Source organism: Aulonocara stuartgranti, assembly GCF_965226115.1.
Source record: "Aulonocara stuartgranti genome assembly, chromosome: 7".
Classification (NCBI taxonomy): domain Eukaryota; kingdom Metazoa; phylum Chordata; class Actinopteri; order Cichliformes; family Cichlidae; genus Aulonocara; species Aulonocara stuartgranti.
The window spans coordinates 39737113-39764408 of record NC_138945.1 but is presented as its reverse complement, the minus strand read 5'-3'; the positions used below and the strand labels follow the sequence as shown (position 1 = coordinate 39764408).

Sequence of the window (27296 nt, the reverse complement as noted above, 5' to 3'; positions counted from 1 at the left end):
AATGTGCACACGATACAAAAATGATAAAAGTCGGACCAATCTGTGTAACTGCATTTATTTAGAATATGACTTCTAACTGAAAATATGACAGAATTCAGGCTGCAGAATTGATCAGACACATCATTATGATCATTTAAAACAAATTCTGTTTGTCGGAAATCCATGAGGTGCTTAGATTCTGGAGTTTTAATGTGATTCAGAGCTTCCAAGCGTTTTTCATCATTAGTATAAAGTAGACGTCGCTGTCGATGGAGGCGCTGACGCCACTGTAATAGTTCATAAACTCATCATGGGTCACCTGTCAAGTACAAGAAACCTGCTTTAATGACAGCTTAAATACAGAGATCAAACACGACAGTACTTCAAAGTGTTACTATGAAGACAAACAGCAGAGATGAAGAGGAAGGGGCCAACTTCATCGGTTAGATCAGAATGAAACAGCGGCCCGTTTCTTCTTGTGTGGCTTTAAAGTTTAAAAGGAAAATTTTAAAAAATGAGGTGCCTCACCTGATTGACATCCATCCATCCACTCTTTCATCCAATCATCCATACAGGATAATCAATTTTTTTTCTTGTTTAAAATTGGAAAAACAAAGTAACAATATAGGCCCATTTTGATTTGCACAAAAAATTATTGAAAAAACAAAAAACTCAAATCAAAATAAGGCAATAATCTCGAGGTGTTCTGTGTACAAAAAAATTAAATGAAGCAAAGTATGGGGGTAACATTTCAAATAGTTATGAAATTCCCTAAAAACTGTAAACACCTTAAATTGCAGTCAGATGGCTCTTTAGACAGAGGTGATCTGAATCTAACTGTAAATCTTTAAAGACAGGTTTATGGATAGATATGAAGTTATTTATGAAATAAAGAGAGTAATGTGATGAAATCAGATATGTTTGGGATGGATGGGCTTTGCGCTATGAATTCTATAGTGAAAGTGTCGTTTTGTCTCTCTGTCTCTCTGTCTCTCATATAATAGGCCAGGGCCTATTATATGCCACAGCCTAAAGGCAGCAGAATTGCAGAGGCTGGAGTGACCACTGGCTATATGCTTGCAGGGTGGTGGGTCTCAGAGGACAACTTCTAACCCTGTTAAAGGCAACACGTGGAGTGCAACTGGCATTGTGGCATAGCCGGCTCTGGCCTTGGGACTGTGTGTTTTTATTTGATTCATAAATGTGACACTGGACTGTTTTATCCTTTATCTCTTGATTTTTTGTCAATAAATTGTCTTTTAGAATTTTATTGACTGTCATCTTTTTGCCCACGACTGAGACGGTTGGTCAGACCTAGAATCTTTCTTTGGGTGTGTTACAGTCATGTTACTTGGGGTATACTTACTTAACTTTTAAGAGATGTTTAATTTTTCATCACCTTATTTTCCACATTTTCCAACCTGTGCATGATATTATGGTGTCAGATGCTCATGCTAAAGTTTAAAATATAAAGGTAATGATATGTAAAAATACTCCCTATGAGCCAAAAGATCTTTGTAAATATTACAGCTCATGAGCACTGGGTGCTGAACCAAGGCAGACTTCACAAATCATCCAATCAGAAGAAAGCTGATTTAAAAGTAGGAGGAGATAAAGCAGCTTGTTTCAAACAGAGGTTGAACTGCAGGCTGCATTAAGGCGCAGTATAAGATAAAGAAGGATGATTTTGAAGTGTGAATCATGCACAGCTGCTCTGGGAGAGTGCAAGAATAAAAATGTGGAGCAGGAAATGATGAGAACTGATCACCTCTGCGCGAGTTTCATATCTGCATGGAAACAGCGCGGCTGTGTTTGTTTACACAGCAGTTTGTTTACATCCAGAAAGTGAAAGAGAAAAAGCTGATTGGTTAGGTTGAACCACAGTAAGAAGCCAGAGTGAAGCAGCCTGCAGTGCGTGGACTAACACGCTAAATGAACGATTTCACTGCTGAGTTTGTATGTTGTCTGGTTCTTTGAGTCCATCTCATTGGAACACATTTACAAGTAAAACCATACAACATACCCTGCAGAACATTACCAGATTCCCCAGGGAGGAAATTTAATCACAGCTTTTCTACAATGGAAAACACCTCAAAATGGAAATACTCGCCGCCCTCCTACCACCACCCAAAAACCACGGAGCTCGATTACCAGAACGCCGCTAATTCAGAGTTTCCAGGCATTTCTCATCATCACAATAAAGTAGACGTCTGTATCGATGGAGGCGCTCACACCAGCGTAATAATTCATAAACTCCTCCTGGGTCACCTTCAGAGAGGAGCATACAGTTTCATCAACGCTGAGGAAAGTGCACACCTAAAGTCTGTTTCAGTGCAGGAGCTACTGGTCTGTGGGCCACAGTCACTGACCTCCACCCACACAGACACCGCCTGTCTGGCATTCCTGTCAGAAGCTCGTTACCTTTCCATCTTTGTCATACGGAGAGTCAAAGCTATCCAGGAATGTCCTGAAGACCTGGTCCTCCGTCCACTCTCCGTTCTGGTACTTGGGGTGGTACTTGGCGTTGTAAACACCCCGCAGGTCTTCGATGGTGATCACCCCGTCACCCGTTTTATCCAGCTTCCGAAACGCCTGCATGACCACCTCCTTCCGGGCCTTGGACATTGGCGGCTGCAGTTAACAGAAGGGGAAGTTAAAGGAGTGAAGATTCAGTTCAGTCCAGCTTATGACACATCATTCAGTAGTTTGAAACAGACGATCGCTGACTGCAGATTAAAACATCCATGCCATTTAGGGGCCTTCACAACTATTTTTTATTCAGAGCAGCTGTTCACCTTGAAACACGAGCACTGAAACCACAGTTGTTAAAAACGTATGGAAGGAGGGCTTTGGGGGTATTTTTTAGTTCTGGCTGACTGATAGGAGGCGATCTCATCTCATGCTCTCATCGTTGGTCTGATTTACCCTGAGAGTGACGAGGAACTCGTCGAAGTCGATGGTCCCGCTGCCGTCACGGTCAAATTGCTGAAACAGAGCTGTGGCCTCGTCCTTCTCCATCAAGACCCCGTAGTCGTTTAACCCCTTCATGAACTCCTTGAAGTCCAGCGAGCGGTTGTTGTTGTCGTCCATCACTCTGAAGGTCCTGACAAACAAAATCAGCGAATCAGACAGCAGCATTTCAGTTTTATACCATTGAAAAGTAAAACTTTATTTTAAAAAAACTATAACTGTCTATATGTCAGTTAAAGTAAATAAGTAGTAAACTGTATTTTTAGTCCTGAGTCCCCTGATATTTGAGCTGCTTCAGAACAGACAGTTTCACTTCTGTCTTTACCGCTTTCATGTAGCTTTAGAAAAAAGAAACATTGTTTCCTTTAGTCAGCGCTGGATGAAGGATTCAGATCTGATGTGTGAAGTATGAATAATGTCATTACTGTGACTGCAGCTCACCAACTGATCTTATGAACTCATGTTTTTAAATCATCATCCAGCTGTAGAGCAGCAGAGTATGCAGCAGCTCAAACTGAAAGTACTCCAGTACTGCAGTGCTGGGAGTAAATGTGCGTATTACAGGACCTGAGGTTACTGCACAGTGTACAGCTGAACATCAGCGGAGTGAAAACCACAAGAAGAGCAACAACACGACGAAGACAAACACAACAACATCCTGCAGCCGTGCCGACTCAGCGATGATCTGACAGGAAAACCTCAGCGTAAACATCGATGTGAGTGCTTCATTACTCTCATCTGACCCCGAAACCCACCGCCGCTGCATTAAAGGGACAAATCACAGCCAGCAGAGGACCTACACTCCACGACATTTACTCCACTGCATTAAAGAATAACTGAGAATGTCTGCCTGAGTCATGAACCGATCTGAGAGAAGGGCCCAGAACAGACGACTGCAGATGGAAGTGACAAGCTTTGGTTGACTATAGAGGTCCCTATAGTTTCTGATCATGGAGAAAAGAGACCTGCGAAGGACTCTGAAGCAGTCTGAAATTAAAAACACAGATTTTTTTTACTTCTAAAGAGAATAAAAAAAATCTTTTTTTAAGGATCCAGGGGTTTTATATTAGGGGGGCTAACACAACAGAAGAATTAGCAGCTTCGCAGCAGGTTCTCGTCTTTGTAGAAGCTGACGTTTGTTGTTCAGTTTGATAAAATGGAAAAAGGAACGAGTGACTGGAGTCTATTTTTCAGTGTGATGATGAAGCTCGGGCATCTTTACGTGTTTGCGAACTTTTAATAATTTTGATTCTGTTTCTTAACTCAGATTTTTTATGTTGGTACTACCAACCTCTGTATATTTTATATATTTATTTTATTTTTACTCTATTTAATTTGTAAAATATGTGCACACACACACACATATATACACACACGTAGACATACATATTTAGTATACACATTCAGTAATATGTATACACTCTTATATTGTACATATATTTATTCATATAATTCTCAGATTTAGCCATTCTTATATTTGCTTGTTCTTATGTTATTGTACTTTGCACACCTCTGTTGCTTGTGAAGCTCGCACACAAGAATTTCGCTCACATGTACTGTACCAGTGTACCTGCACATGTGATGTGACAATAAAAGTGATTTGATTTGACATCTTTATAAACACAGAATTTCCTTCTTTTTTTCTTCTGGATTGGAATGTTGAATGTGTGAACAGGTGTGTGAAGCTCACCTGCCCAAACCTTTGATCCCAGACGAGCCTCGAGTCAGACACTGCAGCCGGAGTCTCTCTATGGGGTCTGAACACTCGGACAGCTGGCGCTTGGCATTCATCGCCATCTCTCTGTCGTGTCTTGATGTGCCCGCCATCCTTGACATAACACAGACCAATCAGGTTTCACTCTGACAGCTGATCTATACCTTAACTCAGCCTACAGTGTGCTGTGTGTGTCTGTCTGACCTCAGCCAGATAAAATATGAAATGTTATGTTAAAAAAAATTTTTTTTAATGTCACTTCCTGGAGGTGTGACAGATACCTCTTAAATCATATTTAGACAAAGCGTCATCCGTTGAACCGCCATGATCAGCCAACCAGGACGCTCCAGAAAACCACATCCATGGATGTTTTTCTATCCCTGTGATTATCTTCACTGTTGTGTGCATGACCAGACTTTAGGTTGAGGCCACAACCACACCTGACCCCCTATTAGCGCTGTCTACAGGCTCAGGTGTGTTTGGACATGAGGGCTGTGGTCAGATAGTCTGTTTTGATAACTGTTTCTTCATTTCTTTCTTATTTCTTTGAAGATCATGTCACGGAACATTGAACATTGGGATCGATATTGTGGGACTCTTTCTTATTAATTCTTATTGATTATTATCCATCTTGTGTTTTGGTTTTAGTTGGTCGTTTAGAGATTTTAGTTTATTACGTTTAAGTTTTTCTGTATTTTACTTTTTTCCTGTGTTTCTCTCTGAGCTGTTGGATCAGTCTGAACTGAGAACCTGCGAGCAGCACAACGGGTTAAGAACTCTTCAGTCTGGATTTTTGTTGAGTCTGCATTATAAGCATTATTTCTTTTGTTTTATTTACTGTGATTTATCTTTACTGTAGAAGAGTGACATGGTTACATTAATTATGATATTTAAAAAATAAATATCAATATTATCAATAATGCACAAATATTAAATATTTAAATAATGCAAACAATTTTGTAATCTTCCTTTTTACACGTTCACCGACTCTGTGAACTTATTTATTTTGCTATTTTACCAAAACATCAAAGAAATTAAAACAAACTGTGGAAGCCCTCTGTATTATTTTATTGTTTTGGCTTTTAAATGAAGTTTCATTCAGCCCTACTTTCATTTATTAACTGATTAGATTTCATGTAAATACATTTAAATCTATTTCATTTTTCTGTTCTAATTTATCTGCTTTATTCAGCATTTGTTTTGTTTTATTCATTTTTGTTGCCTTTGATCCTTTTGTTCTTATATGTTAATGTTAGATTCAAGTTACTTGTACTGTTTTATTATTTCTTTTGTTTTTTCATATTACATTGTCTTGCTGTCAGTCATCTGAAGACTAAATTTTCTCACCTGTATGAGAGATGTTAAAAAAAGAGAGGCTCACTGAGTTTGTGTCTAAACTGATCCAGATATTTATAACAGCTTGAAGTCTTAAAAAAAAAACCTGATCCACAGCCCGCACATCTTCTTACTCTAATGTTGCTGTCAGTTTCTTGATATTTATTTATAATTTGTCAACCCTGAATGTTTCACTTGGTGACTTGTATAAATTACGCTTTTCCTCATATCTTAACATATTGTATTGATAAATAGTCTAGTTTGTTTTTGTCAATGCTACTGTACTGGAGCAACTGTAACCCACATAATTTCCCTAGGTATTAATAAAATATTCTGATTCTAAAAGACAAACAGCTCCACCTGCTGGAGGCTGGAAGCACCTGCAGGCTGAACATTAAAAATTAAAGAAGGAAAAGTTTTAATTTCATTCCAAGAAAGAAGTTAAAAATGAGAGAGCAGGCCCAATATCAGCAGCAGTTTGTAATGAAGCAAAATATTTATTTACGAAATTATGGTTAAAATAAAAACTGAAGTACAAGTATTTCAGATTTGAAGTACATTATATCACAGTACCACATGGAATATTTCTATTTTATTCTACAAATAAAGTTTGTACAGTGAAATATTTCAGATTTCCTTCATCTTTCTGACAACTGCAGCTACCTTCAGCAAAATGACCACATGCGTTAAACAAACGCAGACAGCAGGATCGTTTTCCTGCTGGTCACACTAAATCATTTGAATGTTAAATGAAGCTTCAGCCTCCGTCACCTTACTGCTTTGCCTCCACTAGATGACCTCATTATATTATATATATCTATCTCTCTGTGTGTGGAGTGACATAACATAAATGTAACATAAATGTAACATAAATGTGTGTATTTATTGTGTCGTCTATGTGTAAACTGTGTGGGCCTGTGAAAACAGTAGCTTCTCTTCATACACAGACATACAAATCAACAACAGCCGATGCTCCAGCTGTTAGTTTGAGGCTCTTACTGTTGTGTCTGCTCCCTGCTTTTATTTTTAAATCTCCACACTTCCTGTTGATTCTTGTTCATCCTCAAAGGTTCTGATTTCCAAAAGCGAGAAAATGGAAGCGTAATGGAGGATCTGAAGGTGTGTTACCTGTCCTGCTGTGTGTCCGCTGTCTGTAGCTTAGTGAGGCTGAAGAGGTAAACACGAAGCCCAAGAGGAGGAGGATCAGTGTAAGCACAGAGAGGAGTCCGACTGAGGAGTTTTAACACTTTAACCTTTAGATTCTTGCTTTCTCCCGGTCTGCCCCTCCCCAAACGATACTCCGTTACCATGGAGACTTGCTGATCCATTCTGCGTTGTGATTGGCTCTCCCATGCTCAGTGGGAGGAGTTCCGGTGTTTCTCTGTGAGTAACCGGAGGTATATGTTTAGTTCAACAGAGACTAAATTTATGGCGTTAATATCCGGTAAACTGAAGAGCCCGTGATAGTATTTTTTTTAATTAGGTCTTTTACTTCTTCCACAAACATATTAATAAAAAAGATGTAGAAATATATATTAGAATATGTATTTTAAAATATACAGTACTGTGCAAAGTTTTTAGGCAGGTGTGAAAAAAATGCTGTAAACAAAGAATGCTTTCAGAAATATAAATGATTGTCTATTGGCCCCAAATTAATTCTGCAGCAGAGCAATGACCCCAAACATACAACCAAATGCATTAAGAACTATCTTCATCACAAAGAACAAGAAATGCTGCCCCCCACAGAGTCCTGATCTCAACATCATCAAGTGTGTCTGGGATTACATGCAGACACAGAAGGATGGGAGGAAGCCTACATCCGCAGAAGATCTGTGGTTAGTTATATGTTTGTGTGATCCACACAAATATGTGGTCACAATTTTGAGTTAAGTGGCGTGATTTATGGAGATTATTATACATGTTTTATGTTGCTGGTTTATTGGTGTCATTTAAATCTGCAACGTCATGTAAATTCTCTGTTGCCAGGAGAGTGTATAACACTTTGGACAGTAGGGGGCAGCAGCGTGCTTTGTGAACTGAGTCGGGTGCATAGCTGCCGTAAGCTTGCATTCTGGCAAGACTGACCAGGCAAACGGCAGCGTGTCTCCTGTGTTCACATTCTCTCCTGTGTTACAGGTAAGTATTGTGGTTAAAAACATAAACAAATACACAGCTGGACACTGTTTAGTGATTGTAAATTTGATTTTTTTTACTGAATAGAGTTTTAATGAGTCACTCACCAAAGTGAATCAGGTTTTTTGAGCCATTTGAGCCACTGAGTCAGTTGACCAGAGAGTGCAAAAAATGTATATTTTCACTCAAACTTAAATTGTTTCTCTTTTCATATATATCCTACTGCTAAGATGAGTGGTTCTAAAAGAAAACAACTATTTTATAGAGCAAAAAAGAGCAAAAAAAAATTTCTAAAGGGAACATTTATTTTGTTTATTTTATTTTATTAGTATTTTCCTTAAACGTGTCAAATATATATTTTCTCATCTAAATGTCCATTGAATTATTTTCCTTATCTGTTTCATGGGAAAAGAGGTGTATTTGTCATTTGTTTCATTCATTTCAACCGTTTGTTGTTTTATCCCAGTAGTGTTGATTAATATTGAAGTGTTTTGAGTTACAAAAAGAGTGGAGCAGATATGCTTGTGTTGTATGAATAAATTCTGGCAAGACTGACTGGGCGAATGGCAGTCTCCTGTGTTCACTTTCTCTCCTGTTTTACAGGATTGTAATCTGGCTGCGTACCCACCATAGCGGGGCCTGTAACATTTGGAACAGTTATTTAAGTGGAATTATTTAAGTGACAGGAAACAATTTGTGAAGCTAGGTGTCCAGTCCTCATCATGCTTGGACATTGCTTGTGGTGTTCCACAAAGCTCTGTACTGGGTCCAAAAATATTTATTATTTATATAAATGATATTTGCAAGGGATCTGATATATTAAAATTAGTATTATTTGCAGACAACACAAATATTTTTTGTTCTGGTGGGAATCTAAAGGAGTTGCTCGATACAATTACTTCAGGAATGTTCAAAATTTAAAAATGGTTTAAAAGGAACAAACAATTGCTAAATATAAGGGGTCGGGTGCATTGTGTGCCGGGCGGCGGCCAGGAGCGGAGGCCCTGGCGGACTGATCCCCAGCTGCCAAGACTGGCAATTGGGACATGGAATGTCACCTCTCTGGTGGGGAAGGAGCCTGAGTTAGTGCGTATGGTTGAGAGGTACCGGCTAGATATAGTCGGGCTCACCTCTACGCATGGCTTGGGGTCTGGAACCAGTCTCCTGGAGAGGGGCTGGACTTGGTCTCAGTCTGGAGTTGCCCCTGGTGAGAGGCGGTGGGCTGGGGTGGATATTCTAATATCCCCTTGGCTTGCTGCCGGTATGTTGGGGTTTTTCCCGGTGGATGAGAGGGTTTGTTCCCTGCGCCTTAGGGTCCGGGAATGGGTTCTGACTGTCATCTGCGCTTATGCGCCGAGTGGCAGTTCAGAGTACCCAGCCTTCTTAGAGTCCCTGGGTGGGGTGCTGGAAGGTGCTCCACCTGGAGACTCGGTTGTCCTGCTGGGAGGCTTCAGTGCTCAAGTGGGTAATGACAGCGAGACCTGGAGGGGCATGATTGGGAGGAACGGCCTCCCTGATCTGAACCCGAGTGGTGTTTTGTTATTGGACTTCTGTGCAAATCACAGTTTGGCCATAACGAACACCTTGTTCGAACATAAGAGTGTCCATAAGTGCACGTGGCACCAGGACGCTATAGGCCGCAGGTCGATGATCGATTTTGTAATCATATCACCAGACCTGCAACCATATGTTCTGGACACTCGGGTAAAGAGAGGGGCTGAGCTGTCAACTGATAACCACCTGGTGGTGAGTTGGATCAGGTGGCGGGGGAGGACGCTGGACAGACCTGGTGCACCTAAACGCATAGTGAGGGTGTGCTGGGAATGTCTAGCAGAGGCCCCAGTCCGCGAAATCTTCAACGCACACCTCTGGCAGAGCTTCAACAGCATTCCGAGGGAGACTGGGGACATTGAGTCCGAATGGACCATGTTCAGCGTCTCCATTGCCGAAGCTGCTGCATTGAGCTGTGGCCGCAAGGTGGTTGGTGCCTGCCGTCGTGGTAATCCTCGAACCAAATGGTGGACACCAGAGGTGAGGGGAGCCATCAGGCTGAAGAAGGAGTCCTATCGGGCTTGGTTAGCCTGTGGGACTCTGGAGGCAGCCAACAGGTATCGACAGGCCAAGCGGAATGCGGCTCGGGCAGTGGCTGAAGCAAAAACTCGTCTGGGAGGAGTTCGGAGAGGCCATGGAAAAAGACTTTCGGACTGCCTCGAAGAGATTCTGGCAAACCATCAGGCGTCTCAGGAGGGGGAAGCAGTGCTCTACCTGCACTGTGTATAGTGCTGGCGGAGCGCTGCTGACTTCGACTGAGAAAATTGTCAGGCGGTGGAAGGAATACTTTGAGGACCTCCTTAATCCCACTGACACGTCTTCCGAGGAGGAAGCAGAGTCTGGGGATGAGGGGAATGACCCGCAAATTTCCGGAGGCGAGGACACTGAGGCAGTTAAACAACTCCTTGGTGGCAGAGCCCCTGAAGGCTCTGGATGTTGTAGGGCTGTCCTGGTTGACACGCCTCTACATTGTTGCGTGGAGATCAGGGGCAGTATCCCTGGACTGGCAGACCGGGCTGGTGGTCCCCATCTTTAAGAAGGGGGACCGGAGGATGTGTCCCAACTACAGGGGGATCACACTCCTCAGCCTCCCTGGGAAAGTCTATGCCAGGGTGCTGGAAAGGAGAGTTCGTCCGCTAGTCAAACCTCAGATACAGGAGGAACAATGCGGTTTTCGTCCTGGTCGCGGAACACTGGACCAGCTCTTTATCCTCTCAAGGATACTTGAGCATGCATGGGAGTTTGCCCAACCAGTCTACATGTGTTTTGTGGACTTGGAGAAGGCATTCGACCGTGTCCCTTGGGGTGTCCTGTGGGAGGTGCTGCGGGAGTATGGGGTGTCTGGCCCATTGCTATGGGCCATTCAATCCCTATACAACCGTTGCAAGAGCTTGGGTCGCATTGCCGGCAATAAGTCGGACTGGTTCCCGGTGGGTAATGGGCTCTGCTAGGGCTGCCCTTTGTCACTGATTCTGTTCATAAGTTTTATCGACAGGATTTCTAGGCGCAGCCAAGTGGCGGAGGTCTTTCACTTTGGTGGCCTCAGAATCTTATCTCTGCTTTTCGCGGATGATGTGGTTCTGTTGGCTTCATTGGGTGAGGGCCTCCAGCTCGCACTGGAACGGTTCGCAGCCGAGTGTGAAGCAGTGGGAATGAGGATTAGCACCTCCAAATGTGAAGCCATGGTTCTCAGCCGGAAATGGGTGGAGTGCCCACTCCGGGTCGGGGATGAGTTCCTGCCCCAAGTGGAGGAGTTCAAGTATCTCGGGGTCTTGTTCGCGAGTGATGGGAGAAGGGAGCCGGAGATCGACAGACAGATTGGTGCAGTGGCTGCAGTGGTGCGGACGCTGCACCGGTCCGTCGTGGTGAAGAGGGAGCTGAGTGTAAAAGTGAAGCTCTCAATTTACCAGTCGATCTACGTCCCTACCCTCACCTATGGCCACGAGCTGTGGGTAGTGACCGAAAGAACGAGATCGCGGATACAAAGGGCAGAAATGAGCTTCCTCCGGAGGGTGGCTGGCCTCTCCCTTAGAGATAGTTCGGCCATCCGGGAGGGGCTCAGAGTAGAGCCGCTGCTCCTCCACATCGAAAGGAGTCAGCTGAGGTGGATCGGGCATCTGACAAGGATGCCTCCTGGGCGCCTCCTGGGGGTGTCCCACCGGGAGGAAGCCCCGGGGCAGACCCAGGACACGCTGGGGAGATTATATCTCTCAGCTGGCCTGGGAACGCCTTGGTGTTCCCCCGAATAAGCTGGAGGAGGTGGCTGGGGAGAGGGAGGTCTGGGCTTCTCTGCTTAGGCTGCTGCCCCCACGACCCGGCCCTGGATAAAGCGGATGAAGATGGATGGATGGATAAAATAGTCTTATTTGGAAATTTCCTTCGAAATGCACAAGTGCAGATTCATTTAGATTGTGTGGAAATTGAAAGAGTGCATAAGTTTCTTGGTGTGATTATAGATGATAAATTAAGCTGGAAGTCACATATAAATCATATACATAACAAAATTTCAAGAAAGAGCCATAAGGATAATCCATAAAAGTGGTTACAGAGATCATACAAATCCACTATTCTTAAAATCAAAAATTCTAAAATTCACAGATCTGGTTCATTTTCTAACTGCACAAATTATATATAAAGCAATAAACAACCTACTTCCTGACAATATTCTCAAATTGTTTTCTAAAAGGGAACGGGGATACAATTTGAGGGGGGAATTAAATTTAAAACATCCTTGTATCCGTACAACATTAAAAAGTTTTTGCATCTCTGTGTGTTGAGTAACGCTGTGGAACAGACTATGTAAAGATATGAAGCAATGTCCGATCATGGTGCAATTTAAACAGTGGTTTAAGGATATGGTTTTTGCAGGGTGCAGGGAAGAGGTTGAGAGTTGATAGGGTGTTCTTGTCCAATATTTTCATATGTGTGCGGGTGCACGGGTATGTTGGTATGGGTATATATATATCTGTAGGTTTTGTATCCCTTGAGGTGTTACTGGGGTTATTGAAAATGTGTATATGTGTGTATGTGTATACAGTGGGGCAAAAAAGTATTTAGTCAGCCACCGATTGTGCAAGTTCCCCCACTTAAAATGATGACAGAGGTCAGTAATTTGCACCAGAGGTACACTTCAACTGTGAGAGACAGAATGTGAAAAAAAAATCCATGAATTCACATGGTAGGATTTGTAAAGAATTTATTCGTAAATTAGGGTGGTGGACACACAATTAGGTGTGTTATTAGGTTAGGTACACACACACTTGTACCCCTCTCCTTGTTCGGCCAGTGAGTTTAGGTGGACGGCCTCGTCTTGGTAGGTTTACAGTTGTGCCATACTCCTTTCATTTCTGAATGATCGCTTGAACAGTGCTCCGTGGGATGTTCAAGCCTTGGGAAATCTTTTTGTAGCCTAAGCCTGCTTTAAATTTCTCAATAACTTTATCCCTGACTTAGACAACCTCTGAGGTCATCATGGAGCAGCTGTATTTATACTGACATTAGATCACACACAGGTGCACTCTATTTAGTCATTAGCACTCATCAGGCAATGTCTATGGAGAACTGACTGCACTCAGACCAAAGGGGGCTGAATAATTACACACACCCCACTTTTCAGTTATTTATTTGTTTGGAATGTTTGGAAAAATGTTTGGAATCATGTATGATTTTCGTTCCACTTCTCACGTGTACACCACTTTGTGTTGGTCTTTCACGTGGAATTCCAATAAAATTGATTCATGGTTGTGGCTGTAATGTGACAAAATGTGGGAAAGTTCAAATACTTTTTCAAGCCACTGTAAATGCATAAACATGCAAGATCTCCTGCCTGAAGTGCGGGAGTGAGCAAATTTATTAGACCACCCGTCGTAAATGCATGAAAATACAAATATTTTAGAAACATGCCAAAAGCTTTTTAACACAATAATTGTTGTTTTTTTATTAGGCAATTGACAAACTGAATTAATGTTTCTTTACCCAAAATTAAGCCGGCACACTGAGAAATCAGAAATCAATCAAGTAAGCAAGTAAATAACTCTAAATTGGCATCTTAATAAAGATAATAATAATAACTGAGTTCAGTTTTATTTTATTATATTTATATATCACCAAATCACAACAGCAATTGCCTCAAGGCACAATAATATGCTTGACTATTTTTCCGACTATTTTGTAAAAATGTAAATAAAAAAAATTGTGGATAAAACATCAATAATATTTTTGCAGTAAAAATATTATTTTATTTAAATAGCCTGCATATACTGCTCAGTTAACCATTACAGAAAACACAAAAAGGATTCCTTTAATTATCAACACTGTCAATATTTGGGATAAAACTTTCATTGAGGAGCGGACAAATACATTTGCTAAGAACTGTTTACCAATCGAAACAAGACACCCTTCAGCCCAATTAGCTTAAAATCTAAAGTGATACATGTTGTTTTTTACTATGTCAAAAAACAATTAAGCTAGTTTTCGTGATTTCATGATTTTAGAACACTTAACCCCTTTGAAGCAAATATGTGATTTCTTTGTCATATTGGCCATGAGAGATGTCCAAGCGCTATTGTCCATAAACGGGGGGAATGGTGTGTATGATTGTGGAAATCAGTGTATTCGGAAAATGGGGACAGAGCGTCGTCTTTGATAGCTTCCTACCCAACCAGTGAAAGCTTCAATGCAGAATGATTCCTGCTCCTAGCCGTTCATTGGCTCGCCATCCTTTTCCATACCCCAAAAGGTTCACCTGGCCTGCATTAAATAAACAAGGCCAATAAGAAATCACAAGAATAATACAAAAATGTCAGCCAGTTAAGCTAAAATACATTAAGTTATTCCTGTTTACACAACATATAAATAGATAAACAAACAGTATATTTAACCAATAAGGATTTAACTAAAACATTTCAACTGCTATCCGGTTGTTCAGTGATGACGCGACGAATCCTACTTCCGGGTCTAAAGTAGTCTGCGTTTAATATGGCTTTTGTGTTGTTAACATGTTTAATGTTATGTATTTTCTTCTATTTGATCTTAAAAAGCTCCTAAAACAGTCAGTGATCACTGTTAACCTCCCTCGGCTTTTATTACCGCTAATCATTTATTTAAGCTCAGTTTTTAAAACCTTAGGATGTAACTACAGCCCAGCCCATGCAGCAGTATATGAATGACTAACTTCGTATTGTGGATGGATTATCTCAGTTGTTCTCCTGGCTGAAGTTTGGTCCTTTTACAGCATCCTGCCATGCGATTACATTTGTTCCTGACCACCGAGAACACTCACGGTAACTTTTATCGAGTGGGGAAAAAAGTTAGCTTGTTTATATTATGCTAACATAGCTGTGTCGCTAGCGGTCACGTAGCACATCATTATATACCAGCTAGCCAAACTTCAGTAACCCTACAAACGTCACTGCTGTTTAGTTTTCTGTCTTCATTTATGCTGGAAGTGATAGCAGAGCTGTACGTTTTAATTTGTTTCCAAAACCCCGCAGTCAGGACATGCTATATTGTATTTAGATAGAAGCTAGCGAGCTAACTCCCTGCTAACTTCTAACTCCGTTAAATGTCATAAATTCCGTTTTCATGGATGCCTGAATGTTAAACTCAATTGTTACACCTGGTAGAGCAGATCGCTGATCATTTTATTAAAGATGAAAGACTTTAGACAGTTTTTCAACTCTCAGTAATGCCATAGTGATCGTTTGATATATGGACCTGCAGCGGAGTTTAGACCCAGACACGGCTAGTGACGTCAGACTGAACAACCGGATACACATAATATATAGCTTCACAACATTTGTTATTCAACAACTATCGGTCAAATCAAAAATCAAAATCAAATTGTTTGGACCGGCAGCAGCCAATTAACCTATTGGCTGAGCAAAGTTATGTGGTTGGAGTCATGCATTTGTGATGCGTTCATTAGCAGGAAATAAGTGCAGGAAATTACTAAATTCTAGTAAAACAGATTTTACTCTGGGTTGCACTTGTACTTGTGACATGTGCAGTGACAATAAAGTTGAATTCTATTCTATTCTATTCTATATTCTTCAAGAACAGCTTGTTGCCCTATTGGGGCCCCTTGTTAACTCTCTCTCTGATTCTATAAATAACCTGGGCATCTATTTGGATAGCTCCTTTAAGCCCAAAAAAGTGTCATCTGTAGTTAAATCTAGCTTCTTTCAACTATGCCAGATTTCTAAAGCTAAGCGTTATATACAATACAGGAGACTTTGAAAAACTGATCCATGCTTTTGTGACCTCCAGGTGTGACTATTGCAATTCTCTTTACTGTAGTCTCCAATCCGTCTCTCTTCAAAGGCTACAACTGTCAGAATCCTGCGGCTCACCTTCTTGCCAGAGCTGGAAAAATTGATTCTATCACTCCAGCTCTTGTTGATTAAATTGGTTACCTATCAAATATTGCGGTCAGTTTAAAATTTGGCTACTCCCTTTCAAAATTCAGAATAATATTGCACCCAGTCAGTTATCTCACTGATCTTCTCAATCGGTACACTCCTCGCTGAGCGTTAAGATCATCAGGTCAATCACTCCTGGCCCAACCTAAGTTTAAGTATGTGACATTATTGAGGCTTCTTATCAGATGTGTTTTATGCTGAAACCAGCAAAAATTAAATGATTCATCATTCTGATAAAATGTTTCGTGCATGTTCATCGAGCCAAACATATATTTACTATATTACTTCATCATTGGATCTGGACATGAACCTGCAACATGAAGTGGATACTGATACCAAACTTTGCAGAAACCTTGGTTTTTAGTTTAAATGACCAAATAACATCCAATCAAAAATAACAACCTTCTTTCAAGGCTAGAAGTAACATCCCCCAAACTCTCCCCAGACATGCCACCCGCCACACCTCATCTGGTGCAGATAATTAGCAATTATGCCTCAACAACACCCAGACGCTCAGACTCAGTACAAGGCAAGTAGGGGTTACAGAGGGTGTAACACCTCATCACTGTATTATATCATTTACATTGTTGACCCTGTTTTTACCTCTGAGCATGACATTAAGCTCTCATTAGCACAATCCCATTTTAGATCAGCGTTTAGCATATACACTTTAGGATTACAGAATTTAAGATGAGATTTTCCTAAAAATGATATAGGTAGGCAGCTCATTCTAATTGTTATATGTTCCATACAGTGTGTATGATTTTCTGACTTGCCCCCAAAATTACAACTATTCTCTAAGTATTAACTTTATTTCCAGCCTTAATCATGCATCATCATTCATGTTTTTAAACATTCTTTTTTCATTCTAATAGAAAAACTGTTCCACTTGTTCCCTCACATAATTTCAAACCTTTAATAACCAGGAATTTAAAAAGTATTTATAAAGAACTTGTTAAAAAAAAACCTCAAAATGAACACGAAGAGGTTGGAGACCAGATGATTAAAGTGGGGTCTGCAAACACAAAGAATCCAAGAAAACCATCAAATTACAGGAACCATGACATAAACTATAACAATAATGTAAATAACTTAATAAAAGTATGTTACTTTAATAAAATGTGAATTCTGTTGGTTATTTTTGTCTCTTTGAAAGATGACAGAGTTATACAAGAAACAAAATCAGAGTGAGACATTGAAATAAAGTTCACCAATTGTTGAATCAACCATGGACATCAAAACTATGCTGTATTCACCTGACTGGACACTGAACCATCACAAGCATCGGCTGCTGTAAAAGCACATTAACAAAGATCACAGCAGCTGACATTAAGGGTTTGTTGTGGGCTGCATCAGGCTGAGTCCCTGCACAGCGAGGCACAGAACCTCCAGCATAACCTCTGGGGGCAGCTCGGGCCGGTCCCAGCCGTCACTCAACTCTTTCAGCTTCTGATCATTCAAACAGATGAACTCGGCCGCCCAGCGGAGCTCCCCTCCCTCCTGCAGGGGGACGGGCAGGGACTCTGGCAGTGTGGCCCGACCGTCCTTCAGACCATCCACCTGGAGAAGCAGAGAGGGAGCTGTTCTCAGATCAGATTCAAACATGAGGAAGACTCCGCCCACAGGCTGCTGATAGTGGGCGGAGCTGCTGTTGATGTGCTTTTACACGTGTGGGATTTTCTGTTTAGTTTTAGTTTTATTCTTCATCATAAAAACATGATAGACGATGTTTTAAGGCAACGGTCCACAACCCCCGGGCCTCGGACCGGTACCGGTCTGTGAGTCATTTGGTACCGGGCCGTGAGAGTTGAGGCTCAGGTGTGAAATGTATAGTTTCAGGGTTTTTATCGGTTTTCAGCGTTATTTTGTTATCGTTTTTATCGTTTACTCGGTTTTCCTGGGTCTTTTCACGTGTGTTATGAATAAAAAAAAATTTCGGTACCGGTACTAGTTTTATTTTATCGTATTTATCCGCGACACCTTAAAGGGCGGTCCATGAAAATATTGTCGGGCATAAACCGGTCCGTGGCGCAAAAAAGGTTGGGGACCGCTGCTTTAAGGTGTCAGATTACACATGTTCAGTGTGCTCAGTCTGTAGGATAAGCTGTGATGAGACTGGCAGCTGTTGAGAGGAGCATGTAGATGAATGCAGATGAATGAGTGAATGGACCCACCAGCTGATTGAGCACTCTCAGAGTGTCTGGACTGCAGCAGGTCAGAAGTGGCGGCACTTCATCTGGCAGAGCTGCACAAACATGAAGAAGAAAGACAAAGTTTGATGACGATGTGACGAGCTGAAACACTTTTCTTCAGATGTGTCAATAAAACTGTGAGCTGAGCTCTCACACACTCCCAAATAACACCTGAGCAGCTTTATCTCAGCTCCACCACCTCCTGCTCACATACCACACCTCATGTGGAGGATCTACATGTTACTGGATGGGATAAATGTCTCAGAGCGGGTCATCTGACTGGGTTCAGTGACCAGGTACCTAAAGCTGCTCACCCTCTCCACTTCAAGTCTCCTAACTTGAAGTTTATCCGGGGCTTCAAGCTAGGGGACTTGAAGTGGAGAGGGTGAGCAGCTTTAGGTACCTGGGCGTCTACATCAGTGAGGACCTCACCTGGACACTGAACACCACACAGCTGGTCAATGGCTGTATTTCCTAAGGAGGCTGAGGAAATTTGGTATGTCAGCCAAGATCCTCAGCAGGTTCTACAGCTGCGTTATGGAGAGCACACTGACCAGCTGCATCTCTGCATGGTACGGCAGCACTACTGCTATGGACTGCAAACACCTGCTGACAGTGATAACAACTGCCGAGAATATCATTAGGACTCCACTGCCCTCTCTGCAGAGTATCTACCATCGCAGAGTCTAAAGGAGAGCTGCCTCCATCCTCAAAGACCCCACGCACACCCAACACGGTCTGTTCACACTTTTGCCCTCGAGACGAAGGTTTAGAAGTGTGAAATCCAGAACATCCCAATTCAACAACTCCTTCTTCCCCACTGCTATCAGATTCTTGAGCAGCTGACCTATTTCAACAGTAATACTATTTTTTGCACATCAGGTCATCTTGCATATTAAGCTCATAGCTCTTTTGCACACACATTTATTTCACTCTTAAATTTTGTCTTCATTTATTTATTTATACTATTTGTATTTTATCTGTTCTATTTCTATTTGTATATACTAACTGGGCATCTGTGTGTGGACAGCAAAGAAAGAATTTCATTGCACAGAGAAATGCTTTTCTTTGTATAGATGACAATAAACACTTTGAATCTTTGAATCTGACTTACTGTGCAGAGCGCTGACCAACATATGAACAGCATTCTGCTCACTTGTGGAGATGTTTGAGACATTGAGAAGGTCCATGAAGGAAGAGACAGCCTCAGACTCACACTCAAACACTCCATTACTGCAATGATCCAGCTGAGAGGAGCAGAGGATTGTGATTATTATTAATATTATTGTTAATAGTCTTGTTCTGGAGCATACATTTGTAGAAAGCAAGAGCTGGGGGTGGGCTACAGAGCAGCTTCCAGATGGGAGGAAAGTGACACACAGCTTGGCAGCGTGGTGTACCTGAACTAAAGCTGTGCTTGATTTAAGATCACAAATACAATCAGCAGGTCTGTTCTTTGTTCAGATAAACAAATAAAAAATAAGACAGGCCTGCTGTCCATCTGCCTGTAAGAGAGAGAAGTTTCCACCATTGCATTAACTGATAAAGACGTCAGTGAGAGATGAAACCTGATGAGGAGCTTTTTGTAAATATTCTCCTTACTGTTTTATCCAGCAGAGAGAGATTGTCTCCATCCTCTACGAGCTTGCTGAGTGTTTGCAGCAGATCACAACGGGTCGACTCAGGAAGATCTGCCAGCGGCTGCAGTAGAGCTTCCTTCATCTCTAGTTCTGCAGCAAACAAAGAAACAGCAGCAATGAGCTGACCACACTGTCAGTACATGAAAACAGAGTTTGTGCTGGAACCAGCAGTTTGTTAAACAGCAGGTCTTAAATCTCTAAAGATAACAAGCGGATTATTTCAGAACTGTGAAGAGCTCAGCAGATTTAAACACACACTTACCTTCTTTTACTTTTTTCACAGTTGGATTGCTTACGTCATCACAAAGGAGCCAATCTGGAAACAGATCTCAAAGTGATTATCACCAGAAACTCTGAAAGTCTTTACTCTTACAAAACTGAACCACAGACAAACACACATTTTACAATAAAAGTCTGGACAGACCGACTCTTTGTTTATTCTTAGTTTTTTTTTCCTACTGATATTCAACTGATAACTACACTTTATTGCCAAAAGTCACTCGTCTGACATGACACGCATGTGACATCCCATTGTTAATCCACTGGGTTTATTATGATGTCGACTCACCCTTTACAGATAAAAAAGCTCTCAACTCTTCTCAGCCTTTCAACAGGTTTAAAAGTGTTTATGGGAATTTTTGCCCATTCTTCCAGAAGCACATTTGTGAAGTCAGACAGGGGTTTTCAATAAGAACGTCTGACACACAGACTCTGCTCTAATTCTTCCAAAATGTTTTCTATCGTGTTGACATCAGAACTCTGTGCAGGCCAGTCAAGTTCTTCCATACCGGACTAACTGATCCATGTCTTTATGGACCTACTGTGCGCATTTATGTTGGAACGGGAGGGGGCTGTCCCCAAATTGTTTCTACAAAGTTGGTAGTAGGAAGTTTTCCAAGATGTCTTGTTATGTTGACGCACTAACACTTCCTTTCCCTGGAACTAAGGTGCCAGGCCCTGCTGCTGAAAAACAGCCGAATACCATAATACTCGCTCCATCAAACTTTATACTAAGCACAATGCATCCAGAGAAGTTCTTGACAGTATTTTTAATTTCTTCTTCTTCAATAACACCATTCAAGCAATTTTTCCACACTTGCTACCTCCTGCTGGAACGCCAAAAAAGACCTCTAGGTACCGTTCAAAAAGACACTGAAAGACAGTCAGTTGGTTTTCAACATTAAAATGTTTGCTGGTTATTTCCTGCAAATTGTATCTGCAGAAAGTAAAACTCTGAAGGTAGAGACTCTGTGTAGAGAGCACTCTCTCCTGGGATAATGAAATGTGAGCACCTTTGTGTCTGTCTGTGAAGTTTTTTGGCTATTCATAATTATTTTTGGTGTGGAACCTAAAAAAAAAAACAACCCAAAAAAAACAAAGCTCATAGTCCAATGAGGATGACACTAAGCAGAGGTCTAATCGTGGTTGGTTGAAATGTTGAAATGTTCACCTGAACAGGAAAAGGAGGGATTTATGACAAAGAGAGAAACAGCATAAGGACTTTTTTACTGATGTAAGCATTTCAATCTGGAAAGTGTCTGATTTTAACTCTGATGCTGAATAAATAAACTCTGAATAAACTCAGCAGTCTAAAGTGAAAGCTCGATGCTCCGTCGTCTTTGGTTTACAGTTTGATACAGTGTTTTTCTCTTAGTAACATTGAGTAACTGTGAGTGCAACTGTGAATACAAATATGACATCAAAAAAATGTTTTCAAATTTGCAAAAGAAGAGAAGTTCAGACACCCAGTGACCTACCGAGTAAACTACGAGTCCATGGCTCACATGAGATCTCTAAATGAGAGAAAAAGAGAAAGACTACTCAGTAACACCGACACACACACACACACACACACACACACACACACACACACACACACACACACACACACACACATTAAACACAGTGTTGTGCTCTTACTCAGTTTCTCATTCTCTATCTTTATCTCCACCAGGCTATAAGCAAAGATGGATTTTGCTGGCACAGTGAAGCTTGTCTCCGCCTTACTGCTCCCCTGAAGAAATACAATATTATTATTATTATTTAGACCAATAATACATCTTTACAATCACAACGAGAGGGAGACAAGGTCAGAGAATCTTTACTATGACTTTGAGAGTTCTGGAGCTGCTGACAGCAACAGATCCACAGAGGGCAACCCCACACGAACCACAGATATACTCAGAGAACTGGAGTTATAGTAAGTAACAACTATTTTGACTATTTGCAAATGATTTCTCCTTCTGCTCAGTGTTTATTGGCGGTTGACAAACAACGTATTGGTGCATTACCCCACCAAGTTTATCGAGTGTGCACCAAAATGTCACTTAAAGATTAGATCCGATCATACAAATGCGTTTATCAAAGACAACTAAACATTGCCTGATAACTGTTACTTCTAGAAATACTTCTCAATAAATCAATTAACTCTAGTTTCAGTTTAATTCTGTTTAGGTTTTGAATCAGTGGTCTCATTTCAAAATCGTTGCTATATGTTCAGTGTTCCCACATGGTCACTTTAACAGTAGAAAGTTGTATTTATCGCTCTTTGTCACTCATGTCTATGTCACTCTTTTACTGCACTGTTTACTACCTGCACTGTTCTCACATGCCACCAAACCTGCAGGTTAAAGCTTGTTTAATGTCCAGTCACAGTGAGCTGTGTCTTCTTACAATCAGCTCCACCAGATATTATCTGGACAAGTTCAGACCTGCAGTGCCACCCAGGATAAATAACACCTCCAGCCACGGTTTAAGTTCAGTGCCAGGCTTTAAGCCTTGTTTAGTCTGCATTTCTTCACTGAGCCTGAAGGAACATTGGGGTGACAGGATAAGTGTCCAACTCTCTTTACACATGAGACATGGATAAAGGCTTCAAACACTATGTCTGTAAATAAACCAAAAACATTGGCATATTATGTACTGATTATAACAGTCAGAGAAGTCTGCTGTTCATGGTTGTTGAATTTCAAATAAACTACCTTAGTGCCCCACCTAGCAGGTTTGTCTCCTAACAGTGGCCCTGAAATGACTCCTACAAGGTCTTGGTTTGCCCTAAAACAGTCTATGGGTTCCTGTATGTGAAGATCAGAAACAGATACTCTTGTCCCTGCAGACCGCTGAATTCACTCACTCACCTTTGCAAAGACACTCAGCATCTTTACATAAGAAGTGAAAATGGAGCCATCAGTCGTAGACTTTCTAATAATTTTGACAGGACTGGAGTTGTAAACTATTTGAGAGACAAACATCAGTTTATCCTTCTCTTTCAGTCCCAGCAGGTTCAAGGTATCCTTGTGTATTTTCCTGGATTTAAAAGGATCCAACACAGAGGAAAAATTGGCTTTTATTTTGAAAATACACAAATAAATAAATAATCAAAAAGACAGACGTACCTGCCCTTGAATCTGCTCACCACAGTTTTAACATTGGCCTTCTTTGTCATCATGCTGACGGGCTGAACCAGTCCATCCACAGAACTAGTGCTGGCATTAATATAAGCTTCACCCACATTACTGCATTCTCCACCTATACCTCCACTCCCACTCTTCTCTGTAGTGATCCTAAAGTCTTCTACCAAGACTTCCTCGGTGTAATCTGGCAGGAGAATGGAGCATCATTTTTCATACTCGGTTTCATTTTTTTCTGTTTCATATGAGGTCAGCATGCTGTCATGCAGGTCAGCTCAGTGAGGGTGAACTGTTTAGGAGACACAGGTTCATGAGTGGCAGGGTTAGTGGGCTTAGAAACCTTTTATTCAAGGCTTTACAGCGCTGGGTCTTTTTTTACTGTGCATAATCAAGATCTGGAAATGTGTGTTTTCACTTTACATTCTGAGGCGCTGTGGCTTCGGCTTCTTTTGGCCAATTTGCATGATTGACATCTCTTTTGAATTGTTTCAGCCAAATGAATCACAGCAATGTGGCATTGTTCATGTCAGTTCCACTAATTAGAAATTACAAGGTGAAAAATACACATGACCCTAAATTACAACACTTGCCCTGTAACAATCAAATGTCTGTAACTGGGCAGAGAATGGTGATTTTTAACGGAAACGTCTCTGAGGCATTGTGGAAGATGAAGTAAGGAAGGAAACATTCTGTAGTGCCAAATGGATGTTTACACATTGGAAATAACGAGCACGGTAAGCCCGATTTTCATGTTATTGATTGTCGATTATCAAAAATATTATGATCTTCTTTTGTGGCTGGTTTGGTGAATTTTTGTCACATTGTGATGAAACTTGCAAACCATCCTATCTTTGTGAATATGAACTACAAGTATACTTTGATAGGTAAAGTTAAGTGGTAAACAATCCTACTTAAATTTATGCTGGAATTATTGTGTGAATTAATGTGCATAAATTATGTATGATGGGATGGTATGCCGGAACACCGGGACTTTTATTACCATGTCCATGTTACAGACAATTAAACGGGAACTTTGCCCTCTTGCTCCCAGTACCAGGGGCAATGGAGGGTAAATTTTAAACTGTCTCCTAAACAGCTCACCAGGTGAACCTGTTGACCTTCCTTCATAGAACCATGGTTACTCAGTAACGCCTTGTTTCTTGATAACGTACCTGGAGAGAAGTTTTCTTCCTCGGTGAGCTCGGGCAGGCTATAGTGTATCACTTTGTACTTCTGTACCGGCCAAAAAATTCCCTCAGTGACTTTGACCAGAGTCAGCAGATCCATTTTACAGTTTAAGTTATCATTAGAGATGAGGTCTGTTCCTCCCAGCGTCTGGACAAATGCTTTGGCTTCAGCAGCAAACATCTTCTGTGGAAACAAGAATAACATTTCTGTACGTCAGCACAGAAGATTTCCATTTTTTTTTCTACATTTATGGCACAGGAAGATCTTGAGGAAAGTAGTTTCTAGTTATTTGGCAGGTTTAGATGCATCAGTCAAAGCAGATGACTCAGTTAAAATATAATCAACAAATAAGAATTAACAGGGAAACTGAGATTAAAACACTCAGCGGGTGTCTGTATGGTTGGTGCAGATTTTCATACCAGGTGCCCTCCCTGATGCATTGCTACGAATTATATGTCATAACAAATGCACAAGCAAAAAGATAATCCAAGCAAATAATTTCATTTCGCTGGCGCAATTACATTTCTCTACAGTTTCACGCTCTCTGCATTTGGAGAGAAATCCTGCTCGCACGACTACATTTACTTTTGACAGTTGGAGGCAGAACCTAAGGCAGGACGGGGTCACTTTGATGGACACCAGATTACTCAGCTCCCTGTGGGTTCAGGCTCCACTGTAATATTTCATCCAGATAATGTTTGGGTCCTCTGAACAGACAGACTGTGGAGTGGACTGGAGAGCAGGATGTGACAGGCTGTCATTTGGTAAGTAGCTCATTGGTCTGAACTAGTGTCTGATAAACAGCTGTTGCATCATGCTTTGGAAATCTAAAGGCTCCTATTACTACATTACACACAGTGATTGTAGCTGCTGTGTGACAGGTGCGCTAAGTTGTAATGCTTTGTGGTTATATCTGTAGTTACCTAAATCCTTTACTTATATAAAAGTAATAATACTATATTTATGTACATTCTGTAAAAGTACATTTTACTTAAGTAAAAGTACAAATATTATTCATGAAAATAATTCAATTATATATCATCGTTGAGTAGTTAAAGTGTACAACACAGCTGGAGCTAATTCACTGAAGCTAAACCACACAACAATTTATTAGCTGATTTATATTTTATATTAATCTCATTCTGATTAGACTTCATAATGGAATATGTGCATGAATAAATACAATAAAATAAATAAATGAAAGCATCTGTGCTACACACCAGTCTTGAGGATTTTGTGACTTTTTGAAAGTAAGTTTGCCAGGTTAATACCTCCTCAAAAGTCCTCCTCAAAGTCAAGTGAGAGTTTGTTGCAGCGCTGCCTGAACACAACCAACACTCAAAAGTCTCTGAATCTTTCTGAGGTTATAACAAAAAGATGATGTCATAACAATCCGTAGTTTTGTCATTCAGAGCGAATTTGCTCACACAGAGCTGATCGCCTGCACGTCTTTACTTCTGAACCACTCAGCTTCTTCAAGATGCTCCTTTTACCCCGATCATCTCACAAGTTAAAGTCATCAGTATGCAGATTTTCCACCGCCTTGTTTTAGCCCACAGTGGTATCACTGTCAGAGGCAATGAGTCTGGGAATAAATGTATTTGTGTTTGTTTTTTTAATATGGCTTTACATGTATTGACTCCTGCAGTAAAAAATCAGTAATGATCTCACTGATGGCATTGCTGGAAGCTAAATGACATCTGCTTGCTTTTCCTTAGTGTTCCTGCATGTGCATGTTAATACAGGGGTGCACTTACAAACTGCTCTAAACAGGATCTTCATCACTTCTCATCTGAGCAGAAATAAGATATTTTTCACATTTGATGCTCTCTTTGTGGGATTATCCAGTAACATGTTATAAAGGTTATGGCATTTACTTTGTTAGTAATACGAATGAATATGATGACAAGAATTGAGATACTGAGATTTTATAAATAATAAAATCTGCTCCAACTTCATCACCTGCAGAATCAATGTTATGCAGAGCTGATGCATGTAAAACCAAATATGATGTTCAATACACTCAAATATGCTTTACCTACTGTTTGATTACTATTTAAATGCGTGCATACATGCAGATGGATCTGATATAATTTTGAACTGTTCATCAGGCTGTAAGCATGTAAAACTTTTTCATGCCTGTGTCCTGACAGCAAAGTTAACGTGAAACATGAATCTTAAAGAGTTTCTTACCTCCGGCAGATTTTCACACCCAACGGCTAAACCAGTTCAGACAATGAATCACTGCACAGTCACACGTGTCAGGGTCAGGTCAATGCAGAGTGCAACAGCTGGAGGTCCCACAAAGCAGCAGGAAGCTTCTTCTAAAAAGAAAATTTAGTTTAAACTCTGCGTTTAACAGATTTAAAACCAGAGAGGAAAACAACACAAAGCCTGTGTTTGAGTCTCTCAGCTGAAAATATGCTGCAGTGTCTGTGAAGAGCAGCAGGGCGTGTGCTGAAGACGGTAAACACGCTGCAACAGAAAAACCTGTTGGCTCATATTACAGCGAAAAAACTTCACAGAAAACCTGTAGGAACCTGTGAGACTGCTTTTTTTAAACTCTCTCTTTATAAACAATAGATTCTTCAGTAAAACTGTCACTGACTGCTGATTACTCTGGTAATCTCTGTCCAAACATTGAAGGACATGACTGTGCATGCAGCAGCTTGTAAGTTCTGCTGAACTGTGACACAGCAACACAATGTTTTTGTTTTGTTTCTTCAGAAAAGTGAAACAAAGAATGTATTTAAGTTGGGCAAATC

At 41.0% G+C, this 27296-nt stretch overlaps 2 protein-coding genes across 4 annotated transcripts; both read right to left on the bottom strand.

Moving 5' to 3' along the window:
- Positions 1–39: 39 nt before the first annotated feature.
- On the bottom strand, positions 40–7432 carry capslb (calcyphosine-like b). Of its 3 annotated transcripts, XM_082539195.1 has the most exons (6): positions 7127–7432; positions 4640–4777; positions 2905–3082; positions 2401–2610; positions 2131–2247; positions 200–298 (listed from the first exon to the last, which is right to left on the bottom strand). In XM_082539195.1, exons 1-5 carry the CDS (start codon positions 7324–7326, stop codon positions 2146–2148), a joined length of 828 nt encoding a protein of 275 aa, XP_082395321.1. In that variant the 5' UTR covers positions 7327–7432; the 3' UTR covers positions 200–298; positions 2131–2145. The 3 variants fall into 3 exon arrangements, with proteins under 3 accessions (XP_082395319.1, XP_082395321.1, XP_082395320.1); XM_082539193.1 differs by lacking the exon at positions 2131–2247 and having other exon boundaries at positions 40–298; positions 7127–7422; XM_082539194.1 differs by lacking the exon at positions 200–298 and having other exon boundaries at positions 307–2247; positions 7127–7431.
- A 9571-nt stretch (positions 7433–17003) lies between these two features.
- Positions 17004–27047, bottom strand: LOC309711895 (uncharacterized protein). The gene is made up of 11 exons (XM_082542437.1): positions 26725–27047; positions 24516–24714; positions 23329–23530; positions 23071–23239; positions 21854–21947; positions 21691–21726; positions 20196–20249; positions 19896–20023; positions 19408–19540; positions 18276–18346; positions 17004–17661 (listed from the first exon to the last, which is right to left on the bottom strand). The coding sequence occupies exons 2-11, from the start codon at positions 24709–24711 to the stop codon at positions 17431–17433; spliced, it is 1314 nt and encodes a 437-aa protein (XP_082398563.1). The 5' UTR covers positions 24712–24714; positions 26725–27047; the 3' UTR covers positions 17004–17430.
- Between the last annotated feature and the right edge of the window lie 249 nt (positions 27048–27296).

Excerpts from the sequence above, each read along its gene's own strand:
- LOC309711895 (XM_082542437.1), bottom strand. The coding sequence starts at position 24,711 with ATGTTTGCTGCTGAAGCCAAAGCATTTGTCCAGACGCTGGGAGGAACA. Across the intron at positions 23,531-24,515 it reads GGAAGAAAACTTCTCTCCAG|ATTACACCGAGGAAGTCTTG; the intron begins GTACGTTATCAA and ends TTCTCCTGCCAG. Across the intron at positions 21,948-23,070 it reads TGCTGAGTGTCTTTGCAAAG|GGGAGCAGTAAGGCGGAGAC; the intron begins GTGAGTGAGTGA and ends GTATTTCTTCAG.
- capslb (XM_082539195.1), bottom strand. The coding sequence starts at position 7,326 with ATGGATCAGCAAGTCTCCATGGTAACGGAGTATCGTTTGGGGAGGGGC. Across the intron at positions 4,778-7,126 it reads GCGGACACACAGCAGGACAG|GATGGCGGGCACATCAAGAC; the intron begins GTAACACACCTT and ends TGTTATGTCAAG. Across the intron at positions 2,611-2,904 it reads AGTTCCTCGTCACTCTCAGG|CCGCCAATGTCCAAGGCCCG; the intron begins GTAAATCAGACC and ends TGTTAACTGCAG.